General features: G+C 43.8%; 1 protein-coding gene across 2 annotated transcripts in view; it reads left to right on the top strand.

The window, feature by feature from the left end:
• Positions 1 to 5365: 5365 nt before the first annotated feature.
• Positions 5366 to 15508, top strand: part of SLC1A2 (solute carrier family 1 member 2) — a 164306-nt gene continuing 154163 nt past the window's right edge. The window contains exon 1 of one of the 2 annotated variants that reach the window (XM_025355220.1): positions 5366 to 5521. Coding sequence is in view for 1 of the 2 variants with exons in the window: in XM_025355219.1 (XP_025211004.1) it covers positions 6463 to 6479 (17 nt within the window). In the remaining variant the exon portion in view is untranslated. Of the gene's footprint in view, positions 5522 to 5958; positions 6480 to 15508 lie in introns of those variants that run through there. The other variant, XM_025355219.1, reaches the window with a different exon arrangement.

A 15508-nucleotide genomic window follows, 5' to 3' on the forward strand; every position in this document is an offset into this window, starting at 1 on the left:
CTTAATTTAATGTCCTGGTGGTGCCACTGTGAACATTCTCCTCCTGCTACTTATTGCTCTAAACCTACTTATCTTTCTGAAATCTTTTCAATTTGGGTTCAGGATTCTCCAGTTTCTCTCTTGCATGCTCTTGGCTTCAGAACCAACACTGTCAGAGAATACTATCTTTCCTCTGAAATTGGAACACTATATAATAATTTTCCATTCATGTTTTTCATTCATCCTAAAATAGCTCATATTTTTGAAAACTAGCAAACTCGTATTAGTTGTCATATGAAGGAGCCCTTACTGTGTCCTCTGTTTTATTTAATTAAAAAAAAAAAAAACATTAAGGTATCTAGTCTTATAGTTAATGAATGGGTCAAGGTGTTACAGATAGATCCAGACACACAGCTTATAATTCCTTGGTTATTTAGGCAGGCAGAGGACATTGTATACCAACAGTGTATTCACACTACATGCCAGGACCTGTGAAATCTGCTTTACATATATAATTTTTGAAGCTACAAGGATTATTTCCATTTTACAGAGGAGGGAGTTTAGGCTCAAAGAGATTAGGTGACCCACTCAATGTCAGTTGTGGAGAAAGTGGGATTTGAATACAGGCCTGCCTAGATTTACTTTACCAAGAACAGCTGTGTGGAAAGTGTAAGGACAAATCTGTTCCCAGAGTGGTTCTGACTTTGCGAAGAACCACAAATATGAATACCCCACCTAATGAGCTGATGGTGGATAGTTTTCTCATTACTAAGTTTTGGAGGGCATCAATAATCTTAAAAAGCAAAGCAGATGAAACAGTAATTGCACATGGGGGGAAAAGTCAAATTCATATTTCTCAGACATTACTAAATGACAGTGACTTTCGAGTGGATAACCCTTGGGTCACTTGGCTGTTATTTCTCTCTCTAGGTCACTTTCTTCTGATAAACTTTGAATGTTGAAACATTTCTCCTTTGTTGTCATCATGAGGGGGAATGGTTTTATTCAGCAGCCTTTCATGGGAAAGCAATGTAGGACTTTTTTTTTTTTTTTTCTATATTAGGAGTTCACTCCCACCCCACCTCCCTTATGTGGAGCTGCAATGACCAATCTGAAGCATTCTGCAGGAGAGCCAAGACACGGGATGAATCCCTTAGAAGAGCCCAATATAAGGGAGTCTTTGTCCCTTCTTTGGTCCAACTAAGCTCCTACAACAATTGCTGAAGAATGTTGAGAATTGTAGCATTTAGGACTGAAAAATTTGAGGCCATGTTGTGACTTCTTCCATAGTATAAATACACCTTCTTCTGATTTCTAGTAAATAGTCTGACTAAGTCTATTTATCTGCTGGAAAACCCCACAGTAGAGAGGTCCCACATGTTATGGGGGCTACCTGTTCCAATAATGATAACATTGTCACTCCAAGTTGCATAGCAGAGAGGTTAGAAAGCAAGATTCTGCAGGAAGACTGCCTAAACGCAAACCCTGCCTTCATCCATTAGCCCTGTAGAGCCATTCTTCACCCTTCTCCATCCTCTGTTTCTCAGGGAGGTTGAACTGCAAGGACTGCATGTGAATTGTTTCAGTGGACTCTCCTGCCCTGAAGCTTCCATCTGGCTTTGGCCAGTACAGAGTCCCAGAAGGAAAAGAAGGAATGGAGGAAAGTGGGCATTGGGGTATTTATTCCCAGACCCCCTTCCAGCAGGCTGTTATGGCCACAGTCTCAGCTCCTGTCAAGTGGCCTTCTGCATGCAGGACTCTCCTGTGGGTCCTGGCACCCTCCCTTTGGCTTAGGATGGGCAACTCTTCCCTACTATTAGTAGCCCAGGGAGTCTGCCCTATCCCTTAGAGTTTCCCTACCCCCTCCCACACCCTTCTAAATGACTCCTTTATTAAACTTATCACAATTTACTTAATTTAAATATGCCATTCTTTTTTTTTTTTTTTTTTTTAAGCTGGGACTCCGACAAATACAACCTTGGGCAAATTCCTTAATTCCTCTTGGCCTCAGTTTTCTCCTCTGTAAAAAGATGGTTTAATAATATTTTCTGCAGAAGGTCATCTTAGGAACCAAACAAGATACAATATATAAGGTACAGTACATTATGCATATAGGAATTACTAAGGGAATGCTAAGCTCATACGACTACCACGAAGTTCTAGCTCACACACTACCTTAACTCAACTATAGTAACTCGCTTCTGGGAACTTGGGTTAAGTTTCAGTCAAGAATCAATAAGGCAACAAATAAAAAAACCCTTATGATCAAAATTCATTTTTAAGAATCCCTTACATCACCTATCAGAGTATAGTACAGTTGATTTTCTTGTATGCAGTCCTGCGGAGTAGTTCTTGTTGACACTGAAGTTTGAGAACCCATTAGCTAGACTTAAGAAAGGTAAATCTATACATAAATGTCAGTCTTCTGCTTTCGCCATGACTATGGGATCCCTAGAGGAGACTGAGAGATGCCAGCAAATTCATAAGTATTCCTGCAGCTTGTGAGGTTGGCCTTGTTCTGTTCTCCTTCCAACGTTCTATTAACTTATTGCTGGTTAAGAGACTTGTAGTTTGCTGTGAAGATTAAAAGGAGACCCTGAAGTCACACGGTAGGTGGGGAGGCTAGGTTCTCAAGACAACTCGCTGTAAATTACACTGGGTGAATGCTGCTGTTCCCATGTGTCTAGGATGGTTCTCTATTGAGCATGAAAAAGATGTAAGCATTTCCCACACATCCCATTTAATCCTCACAACAACCCCGATGGTGGCCATTATTATCTTCTCCAGTTTGGGGATGAGGAAGCTAAGATCCTGTGCCCAGAATAAGGTAACACAGAGTCTAATACTTAGCAGGGATAGTATTTAAGGCAGAACTGTCTGACCTAGAGCTGAGTTTTTATTCAGCATGGTCGCATGCTGTACAGTAGCTAACCCCTAATGCTTTGTGTGTGCACAACATTAGAAGAAAGCTCTATGTTTTTGTAGCTGCTCACATTGGTTTTCTAGAATAACATACAAGTGTTTGTTTGCCTGGAAAGTTTTTTATTCCCTGTCTTTAAAGGCAAGAGGATCAGCCCTATATCATATCTTCTCTAGCAATTTCTTTCCAAAGGCTAAATGTATCATGCTCCAACTACTTCTTGGAGCCCTATTCTAGACCCTTCTCTATGTTGTTGAACCACTTCTAGTCCAGCACTTCCTGACTCTGGCTGCACAGTGGGCTCAATCACCTGGGGAAGTCCTTTAAAAATACCCAAGTCAGCCCCCGCCTAACCCCCAAGATGGATGAACCAGAAATCTCTGAAAGGTGGCCTGAGTATTATTATTTTCTAAAAGGCTCTCTCAGAACGTTTTAATGGGCAGCCAGTGTTGAAAATAACTGCTCCAGTTTGTTAAAAAATAATTGGTGAGAATATTGGCAAAAGCCCTCTGGCACGAAGAAAGAGAACCAGTTTCTTCTAGCTAATGTTTGTTAGCCAGAATTATCTGTGGCATACTCCATGTGACTTAACAGACCTGGTCTTCCAGGGCAGCTGAATGCAAATGTTTCTCAAGTATAGAACGGGACGTCAGGGCTTACAGAGAAAGTGGCAAACTGGAATGATGACTCCATCTAATTCGGCCATGCTGGATGATTCACCTGGATTCTCTCATGTCCTGAGCATTGAAAACATAATGAAGAGTTTTTAAATTGAATGTTTAAAAAGGTGAAAACAACTCCATCCCTTTTTCTGTTTCCTTTTTACCTTGTATTTATGTACCACCAGGTGCCTTGCTCTTGTCAGTGAGTATGAATGAATGGCACAGCTCAGCCCCCAAAGCCTGTGTGTAGAGACTGAGGGATTGTGATGGAGTAGTTCATTCATGTTCATGTTAAGGGGGGTGCTAATAGCAGAGTAGTGCCCCTGGGATTATTAATATCTAGGCCTGGGAGAGATGGAGATGGCTTCTTTTCCAGTTGCCACCTCAGCAGAAAGGGAAATAAAATGCCTAAATTGTAAAGTTAGACAATTAGACTGTAAAGTTTGTATATGTGACAACTTCAGATACAAAGCCACACACTTACCCTTGACGGGGCTTAAGAGGAGAGAGTGTCAAACATAATACCAAAGTGAAAGAAGGTAGCTTTTCATCTACAAATTATTTTTAAACACATTTATCAGGGTAAACAATAATTTTTTGGAAGAGGAGAGTACCCAAAGTCAAATGCCCTAAGATGAAGGATGCTTATGGTATTTTTTTTTTTTAAACAAAGAAAATGCAAAGTTAGAGTAGTTCTGAAGGACCCTAGGATGAGTAAGATACAGATGATTATTCTAATGGTGCAGACAGGATTGAGAGAGAAGAGGGGAGGGGAGAGATGGAGAAAGGCATGGATGGAGGAAGACGTTTGGATTCAGATTTTGTAAAGGATAGTAAAGGAAGGAGGTGAGCTGAGATTTATTTTTTAAATTCTATTAATGTGTTTTCCCTCTTTTTCTTGTTACTTTTCTCATCTGTCTATTCATACTTGGATATTTTGTCCAATAAACTATCTTCTAAGGACTCTGAGAATGCACTGAACATTTTTGGAGGATTTACTGGGTGCCAGACGCCAGTTTAGGAACTTTACACATCTTCTCCATTTCATTTAGTTCTCTTAGCACAGAGAAGTGGGAGAAGATAGTCCCATTTTACAGGTGGGATGAAAAAAGAGATGGAGGAATTTGCCCTCGGTTACTCAGCTAGAATGTGGTGAAGAACTCAGGCCTTCGGGTATCAGCGCCGGATATCAGCGCCCGGCATTTAACTACCAATCGTCCTGCTGGGACCCCGGCTCCTCTGGCACCATCCCCAGGACCTGCTCTGAGAGTTTGCACGTGGCCAGTAGCGTTACATCGTTTAACAAGGTCCAGCACAGCGCAAATCCGAAGAGCGTCTACCCTGGGGTAAAAGAGAGTCTGTTTAATTTTCCTGTGGCCCTCCAAGTGAGTTCTTTTGGGTTCCATTGTCTAGACGAGGAAAGTGAGGCTTTGCCTGCTCTGCGGTCACAGGGTCGGCAGGTAGCGGGACCCTAGGTTCCTGCTGTGTTCCAGAGATAATCAAAGCTGCACAGGTCTCGTCATTTTTATGCAAAGCCATCCGGAAGGCTCGAACTCTTCCTTACACAAGCCCATCTGTCTCTGTGCACCGCCCCCGGGGCTCGGAAGCAGGCGGCGAGCAGCGCCGAGTGGGTGGAGAAGCGTCCGCCGCCACTCACTTCGGCCAACTCTCCGCGCCTTCTCAGCCCGCACCCACCAGGCCGACCTCTCTCGGCCTAAAAAAAAAAAAAAAATCCCGGCCTCCCCTGCACCCCGCCCGCCGCCCCCAGGGAGCTGCATTAATATTAATCTCGCTGAATAATTGAAGGCCGGAGATTTATTCGAGCTTCGGCGGGGGAGGGCGCGCAGCTGGGCCGCGTTTGGGCTGCACCACCCGCGTGTTTCAGCCGCTCGACTCCGCGGGGCCTGGGACCCCCAGACGTGGGAGGATGGGGTGGGTGTGCCCGCCTGTGAGTTTGGGGGTGAGTGTGAGCTGAAGCGGGTGCCCCGGGGAGTGAGGAGGGAGCGCCAGGGGCTGCTCCAGGGAGGCGGAGACGGAGGGGCATCCCGGGTTTCCGCGCCGTCGCCTGCGCTTCACCCCTCACGGGGTGACCCGGGGCCACGCGGGCTTCAGGGGAAACAATAGCGACTCGTTAGATCCTGGGCTCCTGCCACCGGCTGCCCAAGCCTTCCCGGACGAGCGGCGGGGCCTCTTTTCTTATTTGGCTAATTTATGGCGAGAGGCTGGGGGGAGGGATGGCAGAGGAGGGACCGCGTCTGGAGTTGGGGGCGGGGGGCGGCGGTTAAAGGAGTTGCCCCAGGCGGCGGCGCGGGTGATGTCAGCTCTCGACGAAAATAGAGAGGGATCGCCTGCAAATCCCCAGCTCCGGCGGGGCTAAACCTTGCAATCCCTCCCCGGCCGGCGCCGAGCCAGGGCGCAGCGGCCTCCACCGCCTCCCCCGGCGCGCACACACCCGCACACGCGCACGCACGCTCACCGTCCTCTGCCACCACTCTCTGCTCCCGCCACTCGCCGCACCCGCGAGCCCCGGCAGAAAAGCACAGGTGGCAGCGGCTGCAGGGGCGCATCTCCGGCGTGCGCCCTCCTGCAGCCCTGGGTGCATCGCACTCTCAGGGAAGCCACCCTCGGAGCCCTCGGAGCTCACGCCAAGCGCCATCCCCGCGGGCGGAGGGGAGCGCGGGTCGCGCGCCGTGGAGAGCCGGGACGCGGATTAGCGCCCGCAGGAGCCTCCTGCGCCCGTTGAGGCGCTAAAGGGCTTACCCCGGAGGCGGGTGGAAGGGCAGGCAGAGGCTCCTCTTAAATACCGCTCCCGGCAGCACTTCGCGCTCACCCCGGCGCCCGCTCTCTCCCTCGCCCACAGCTGCCGGATAGTGCTGAAGAGGAGGGGGCGTTCCCCAGACCATGGCATCCACGGAAGGGTGAGGGGATTTTTAGCTGTACCCGCGGGAAAGCGGGGTCGCGCGCGGGATGGTGGTGCCCCTATCCGGGATGGGGACAGAGAGGCGTCGGCGGCGGGCCTGGGAGATGGTGGCGGAGCAGTGGCTTGGCTGGGGATGCGATGGTGGGGACCGGATTGATTTTCTTTCCTGGAGATTGCTGCTTAATCCTTTGAAAATGCGAGAGGCGGAGGGTTGTTGTATTTTGATTAAAAGGGTAAGGTGCGCTGGGGGCCTGAGAGTGTGAGGAAGAAATCCTCCTGAGGTTACTTTTGAGATTTCAAAACAATAGGGGTTTGGGCACAGTGTGAGCAGACACCGGGGTAGCAGCGCCTGGAGCGCGGCGCCGCAGGCCCGACGCGGGCTTGCAGGTGGGACCGGCCCGGAATGAATGAGCCAAGACCGGGCCTTGGGGCGGGGCAAGGACCAGCGCGCCTGGCCTTGAACGCCAGGTTTGCAGAGTCGTCGTGGAGATGCTGGGCCCACTCCGATCGCTCCTTGTCCCTGGAAGACGGAATCTCCCTGGCTAGCTCTAAGGAAGGGTGGAAGAGATTTGGGTGCTTCCCGGGAGGAGGCGGGAAAACGTGTGGTCTGGGACAAGGGCAGGAGTCGCCAGACTCCAGCGGACGGGGATAGCACTGGCTTCCCTATTCAGCCCGAGGGTCTGGAGTCGTGTCCTGCTTCCCGAGAGACTGCAGTTGGCATGGGGAAAGCTCCCTCACAGTGATAATTAAAGACATCTGTCTTTAGCAAGAGACAGAAGGGGCTGCAGGGGGCAAAAGGATTCTTTGAATACTCACACATCAAAGAAAAGGTCCACAAACAGAATCCTTGGACCAGTATCTCTCAGAAAACTTTTTGGGCTTGATAGAACCTGAGTGGCAATGAAAAGACTGGGCAGCTCAGCCCTTTGGTTAATTCCCAAAATTGCACTTACTCACTTGCAAGCGATCACAGGATCCATGTTATGTGAAAAGCAAATATCAGGGACTTCTCTGGGCTCAAGTGGTGGTGTTGGCATTTTCCAGTTTCTCCTAAGACATTTTACCAACTCCGCAGGCTTGTTTTAGGGGAATGGATCTCTAAGCAGGCGTGAAGAGCTGGTATCCAAAGCCAGATCTCTAGACTGCAATCTCCAATAGAAGGAAAATATTTCTAAAACTGTCTCTCTGTGTCCAGGAGAAGGAATTCCTTCCTTTTCTGTCCCCCAGAGTCCTTCCAAACGCATCTGGCATCTTGTCATTGCATGAAATTTTGTCTCTCCCTTTGCCCTAACCATTCTGCAGTTTGGACTTTTTTGATTATTATTTCTCCAAAAAGATGTTTCAGGAAGACACCTGTGTACAAGGAGGGTGGTACCTTGTGCTAAAAAAGACCTTTAGAAATAGATAGTAGGAGCCCATATTGATCAAGATCAGTGCCTTCCCATGTTTAATTAAAAAGGCTTTTATATGAGAAAAGATATGAAAGCATTTCTGGTTGCCTTCAGGGACCTTCTAGACTTATCCTTGCTTGTGAAGGCTAGGGTGGAAAACATCTGTGAAAAAGATGGATGATATTAGTCTTCCAAATCCTGCATCCAGCTTACTCCCTATTTTGATGGCCAGATAGAGGAGAAGTTATGACAACAACCCCAAACTGAGTATGTTTATTTCACCTTTGTCCTAAATGAAAGCTGTCAAATGATGTGACATTCAATATAGAGCCAAAGTGATTTTCAGCATTTTAGAAAGATTCCCATCCAATTAATCCTATCCTTCTGCACCGGGTATGGTTAAGAAAAGATTCATCATAGGAATTTATACTTAAGAGATGAAAGAATTGAAAAAAACTTGAATGGCTGGGAAACAAATATAGGATCTATGATCCATTATTATTTAACAGCAGTAACTGATGAGCAGGTGACATTCTCAGAAGCCCTGGTCTTTCCTTTCTTCTTCTCTTCTCTTATTCCAGGAGCATTTACTGAGCACTTGTTGGGTGGAACTCACATGTGAGGAACTCTGAGTTGGGGGGATACAGAAACAGTCTGGGATCTGCCTTTTAGAAGTCTAGCTCCATCCAGTCAAGGATTTTTATTAGTAAATTGTTCACGTGGATTCATGAGATCTCTTGCCCCTTCTAACATCTTTGATTAATGTGCCTTGTAAAGAAAAATTTACTAAGACTCCTCAGGCTGTCTCCTTTGTTGGCTTTTGCCATTTAACAATATTGAAATTGTTTCCTTGAAACATACATTACTGAGAAGGAAGCAAAAATAGCAATATTGTTATATGCTTTCAATGTATATGTTTTCAGTTCAACTCTGTTTGATCCAGAATGTTTGGGGAATAGGGTAATATAGGAAACTGACCATTCTGGTTCACATCTATTTGGTGATGTCATTAACAGCAGCAGAACGTGTTAATTGCCACTTTCTAAAGAATTATTAGAAGCAATAATGACATCTTATGTTTGTTTAACACTTCACTTTCAAAGCTCATTTGTGTACCTCATCACATTTGGTTCTTCCAGTAACTCTGTGAAGTAGGCAGTCCAACAAAAATAGACTTTAAGGATAAAATTATATAGAGAGAATATAATACCATCTTTCCAGAAAGATTCCAATACTTGGAAAAGCTTTGGGGTTATCATCTGAAAATGATGTGTGCTGGGCATGGCTGGTGCAGATTTCTGGCTTTCTCTCAAACTTTTGGCATACCTATCCTGCAAATTGCCTTTTAGGATATTCTCTTTGTAACCTGTGCATTGGTCTTTGCCTGTGCAGAGCGTATGCCACCACAGTCTGGTTTTCTGAGGGCTTTGATTATTTGGAATTGAGATTATTAGCATCCGGTTTCTATAAAAATCAATAGTGGACACTTTGGTAGTTCCCAGGTTCTGGGAGATATTTTCCTGCAAAGCAAGGTCGAATTTAATAGTTGAGCATTCTTTGTTTCTGAGTTCCCTGTCATGGCTAGAATTACAGAGATGGCTTTTAGGTCCCTGACCCAAATTGGAAAGAGATTATAAGTAGTTGGTGGCAGCCAGGCTAGTGTCCATTACAGACTGGGTCACAGTGGAGTGCCCAGATGCTGAAGAGGCAGGCATTTTAGAAATATCTTCTTGGAGGTGGGGGGTGGCTAGGTCACTCTGTGTGTCAGAGACCCAAGGCAATCTGTCTTCTGATCAGCTCCCGTGAGCCAAGGGGTCAGGGCGAAGGCCAGCCATGAGGGCCTGTGCTTCAGTTTGACTTAAAGAGCCAGGGAAACAGAAATCTGCTGACAGTGGAAAAACCCCGGCAAGGGAGACCCCTTGAATTTATTATTTCAAGCAAATAAAAGCAAACCATAACCATTGTCCTCTTGCTTTTCCCCTTGGGAATGAATCTGAGGTCAGAGGAGGAAGAGCCCACAGAGTGGACTTACTGGCAAATGAGTGAAAGATATGGGGCTTATGTGGTCTAGAGGGGTTTGCAGGTTGCATGCCTCAGGCTTGGCTGGAATTTTCTTTTCTCATTTTCAATAATATAGAAATCAGCCTCCTTGGGGAAAATAGATATTAGGAGAGCTATGAGAAAACCATTTCATGTTTACTAAGACAGTCGCTTGTGAGTAATTGAAAGCTTAATTCTCAGGAAATAATTTCTAAATCCAGATGAAACTTGGGAGGCGGAAACTCCATGTTATTAAAAACCAAAAGACAAATCTGTTCATCGGTATCAATGGCCACTTCTTTTCCTCTTCCATGCAACACAGTTAGGTGTTTTGTGTCTCCTTTGGCTTTGGCTTTAAAGGATGTGTCAGACAAGGAAAAGTCCTTAAGCAATGATGTTTCAGCTGCAAAAAACGAGCAATATATTTAACAGCTAAGTGTGAGATTTCTGGGTCAGTGTGCCATAAATCCTACAGTTCCAGAATTGCAAAGCTTTTTCATAATTTGAAGCTCAACACAGAGTGATTTCAATGTAAATCCTCCCCTCCCTGCCCTCCTCCATGGCTGTGTCACACAATGCCCTGATGTCTGGTTTCCCCCCTTTTAAAGGCAAACCGAATTGTTTCTCATATTGAATTTTTTCCCCCATTGGACTGGCTTGCCTCTTGGCATGAGCTGAAACTATTCTTCATTTCAATCATCTATTACAATTATTTTCATCTACTAACACACTGATAGTATTAAATCTTCTAGCAATAGTAAGCAGAAGCATTATTCTGAAGATAAAATTTTAGTTTTGCTTGCATTTAAAGAACTTGTCTTCTCAGTCTGAAGAAACATCTAACAAACACCAGACACTGCCTTGCTTGCAGCTTTTGATTTCATGCCCTTAACAGCTTGTTGGGGGCCAAGCAGGATGCTGCATAGAAAGGGTTTTAGAATCCAGATTATGGCAAATCTCTTTATTTACCATGATCGTGAGCTCGCTTTCTCCTCCCTCTGCCCGCCCCTCACCCCACAACTCTCCAAGTGCCAACTCCTTGGAATGAATTAATTAAAGGAATGTTTAAAAATATCTCATTGCTCCATCTCCACGTGCTCCATCATTGACTGGAGGCAGATGGGCCACATATTTGTCGGTAGAATAGAAAAGGACTAGCATCTCGTTATAAATCTGTCTGGTTGTCTTTAAATGATGTCAGAAAAGACAATGGGCCCGCAGTATTAAAGGAGAATGAAAGGAAGATCTTTAAAATTTTAAAAAGAAGACCTCATTTTCTTAATGCTTTGGTTTTTCTTTTAAAAAGTGTTGTTTCTCTATGATGTTGATATTTATTTATTTTTCATTCATGTATTTAATGTCTCACTTGGATGAGCAGATATGACCACTGTTTGTGGAACTGCTGTTTGGTGTTTTTGGCAATCTCGACAGTTGCTTTAGAGTATGGACTCACTGAGCAAGAACTGTCCCTTGAAAATGGAATGAAAAGAATGAACTCGATTTGGTGGCTGGACTTGATCTGTGTCAATCCTGGTCTCTAGGATAGATGACGGCAATGTTAAAGACCTTGAATGAAGTGTTTGGGGTCAAGGAGGGAGATGCTGTCCCCATGCCCCGTCTATATTAGAGGCGTCACTTATATCACTGAGAGTACTTTTTTCTCTTACGTTTGGTCAGGAGGGCCATCTGTCACTTGCTGTTTGTAATCTGGCACAGGACTTTCTGTCATGTGGTTCTGCCATCCCAAGTTCCCAGCCACTGTGCTGTCAGGATCACAGAGCTGGTGATGAAGTTGGAAGTGAGGCTGAGATCTGTCTGCCTCCCGCTTTGCCTTTTTCCCAGCACTGGACATGAGGTACTGGGTGCCTGTGGACTGTATGTGGCCCATGGGTATATTCTTTTAGGCTCACAGAGGATTTTGAACATGTTTTAATTGTTACCTATACTTAAAAATGTTTTACCTTAAAAAAAAATCCCAATTCTGGCTTCTCTTAAAAATTGGGAGATCTGATGACAAACAACCTTTCCTTTTATCTTGGTACCATTTATTGAGTGATTATATCCCAGTATGGCTTTAAACACTTTAATGTGTATCAATGTATTTAATCCCCACAACAATATGATGCAGCAGGAGTGACTCTTAGCCTCATTTTACAGGTATAGAAACTGAGGCACAGAAAGAGTAGGTGAATTGCCCAAGATTTTACAGCCAGTGAGTGACAAAGCTAAGCATCCTGGCTCTGGGATCCATGCCCGTAGTTACTAGGCCACACCTCTTAGCCAGCAGGGCAGGGGTTAACTGGGGTTGAGGAATGGCTGTCTCTTGAGATAGGGCATATACCTTTCAGGTTGCACACAGTCTGTTCTGGGACTGCTTTTCTCATGTTACCTGCTTGACCCCTTACCTCTGCAAGGAAGCTATCGAGAGACTGAAAGCATGCGTTCCATCCTCTTGGTATATACCATTGCCTAGTGGTTTTGGATTTGAAGAATTATTCAAAATCTCATTTCTATGTAAGGAAAGATCATTCAAGCTACCTTCCCCTCCCCCAACCCCCACCCAAGCACTGCTTGTTATTTTCTTTAACTTTGCTCCAGGTTGTACTTAATGGAGAGGTAATTATTTTGTGATTATTGGTTTGGTTGTCAGGAAGCCAATAGCATTGTCTAGTCTAGAGGCAGTGCTTTGAAAGAGCCCAGGGCATGACCACATGGGTCCCAACCTTTGGGATATTGAATTGAGCCTTGGGTATGTGCTTTGTAGTGGTAAATGTAGCTGAGCATATAGCAGCCCCCGGAATTTATTTTTTTCTTTTGCAGCCTTCAGGTGTGGCTGTTTAGGGTTGTGACTTAACTTACACTTTTTCCTGAAACAGCTACTGGTCTTGTCTCTATATGAGTGGGGCTGATGTTTATTTCACAGCAGATGCAAACAGTGATGAGCTAGGGATGCCTTTTGAATTGAGGAAGAAATCTTCCAGAAGCAAATTTCTGTGTTTAAAAGAGTGGAACAGTTTGCTCATCACCCAACAGATGGCAGTAAATGTCAGCACTTGGTCCACACTGGTGGTGGTCTGACTCCCTTTGGAAGCCCTTCAATCCTTAGGGAATCCCAATTTCCATGGCATTTCATTCTCTTTTGATTATAAAAGCTTTCTCCACCAAGTATAGAATTTGGTAAGAGTGAGGCAATGACATATATCTACAGTGTTCAATATCACCATAAACAAATATAAATAGGATCAACCAAGCTTATGTGGCTATATATACATGACTTCATTTCATCCTTGAAAATCCCCTAGGGAATATTATCTCATTTTAGAGATGAAAAAACTGAAACTTAGAGAAGTTTTGATTTTATGCTGTTACTGAGTTTTTTTTTTTTTGTCATCTAATTGTACTGTGTTTTGTATTATCCATATTTTTGAATAAATCCACATTTCCTTAAAATTTCATGGATCCTTCTTTTGCTTTTTTTAATTTTAATTTTTTGTTCTAGTGGGTGTCTTCAATAATTTCATTCAAAAAAAGCAAGATAGCCAGGTGCCTCTGAAGAAAAAATAATGTAAGAATCTTAAATTCTTAAAGAATCTTAAAGAATTTAAGAGGCACTGCCTTAAGAAGGACAACAATTGTTACAGAAAGAAGTCATTCTTTGAGTGGAGATGTAACATTCAAAAGAAAGTGTCACCATAAAAAAGTGAGAATAAGTTTAGGTAATTCAAAATGATTGTCGGACCTATTTGTAGATGTCAAACAAGAGAATTTTAAATGGAAGAAGGAGTAGTACACGAAGGGAGATAGGTAGAAGAAAACAGATAAAGGAAGAAAATCATTCTTCTCTCTTAGATATCATGGAAAGCTAACTGCTGAAGATTGTGTTTAATCTCAATCTTTACTTAAAAGGACAGTTGGGCTGGGCGTAGTGGTGTGCACCTGTAGTCCTAGCTATTTAGAAGGCTGAGGCGAGAGGATCTCTTGAGGCTGGGAGTTGGGGGCTGCAGTGAGCTAACTATCACAATGCCTGTGAATAACCACTGCACTCCAACCTGGGCAACATAGCAAGACCCTGTCTCTAAAAAAATTAATTAAGAAAGAACAGTTGGAATTGGATAGATTTCTTAGGAAAGTGCATGGACATCAACATGAACAAAACCCAATTAGACAAACTTGTTCAAGAGTGAAATGGATGGTTATTAACCAACAACACACATCTCAGATATTCAAAAGTGGCTGATGGTACCTGGGGGATTGGTTCAGCTATCATTTTTTCTATTTATATGTAACACATGGTCTAGAAAAAGTGTAAAGAATAAATATTGGACTAATGTCTAAGAATAGAGAGTAATGGAATTATAGACTGAATCTATTTTCCCAGTATTTTTATGGAACTCAATCCCATCAATCAGCAGATATTTATAAAATCATCATAGAATCTTAGCATTTGAAGGATCATTGATTTTTAGATCATAATTAATTGCTAACATTTCAAATGGAGAACTCATTATCTATTAGTCTGAAAGCATTGAACTTTAGATTCTTTCCACAGATATTGATACACTGGGGTTGAGGTGACATTGGTTGGTCCCAGGAAGCAGATTGTGAGATGGAGACTTGTGTGCATGGAGTTTATTGGGAGGAGCTTTCAGCATAAATCCTCATGAAGGAATGAGGGAAACCAGGGTGGGCAGAGGGAGAGGTTGAAACAGTCGCACCAAAGCCTGCCCACCCACAAGGAGCTCTGGAACAGGGATGACCCTTCAGAATGATCCTGAATTGAGGAAAACAGTCAGGCCTTTCTACCCCTGCATTAACCAGCCATTGAATGGGGCTGTGCTGGAACAGAGGACAGGGTTGGGGTTGGGGGGAATATAGTTAAGAGCTGTCACTTATCAACATGCCCAGCAGCTGGGCACATGAATCGTTCAGTCCTGAACGTGGGGGGATAGGGATCTGGGTAGCATGTCACAGCATCCACCACTGTTTCTAAATTCAAATGTTTGAAAGATAATAAAATAATGAGTCTGGTTGCTTGTGATCAGAATATTCAGGCATCCACAAAGCTATCATCTGTAATAAAATGCTATACCTTGTGGGTCAAATGATACAAAATTTCAGGTAGTCAGGAGGAATAACGTCAAGTGGTCTATTGTTCAGCATGGTGACTAGAGTTGACAGCAATGGATTGTGTACTTGAAAATTGGGAGAACAGTAGATTTTCAGTGTTCTCACCACCAAAAAATGATAAGTATGTAAAGTAATGGATACATTAATTAGCTTGATTTATTTTATTCCACAGTGTACGTGTATATCAAAGCATCATGTTGTATACCATAAATACATACAATTTTTATTTGTTAGAAATAAATAAGTAAATAAATAAAGCTGTATCTTAAAAAATAAAAACCTTAAATATTACAAAATGGCATAAAGTAAAAAAGTAAAAGACTATCTCCCGCCCCAATCCTGTTCTCCAGAAATAGTCATTTTTTTTTTGTCTGCCCTTTAAGACAGGGAAAGTGGATTCTGATGGGCAGGCTGGGGAGAATTCAAGGTCATCATCTTCCTCAGGTTTTTTTTTTTTTTTTTTTTTTTT

The sequence above is a fragment of the Theropithecus gelada genome, chromosome 14 (genome assembly GCF_003255815.1).
Source record: "Theropithecus gelada isolate Dixy chromosome 14, Tgel_1.0, whole genome shotgun sequence".
Classification (NCBI taxonomy): Eukaryota; Metazoa; Chordata; class Mammalia; order Primates; family Cercopithecidae; genus Theropithecus; species Theropithecus gelada.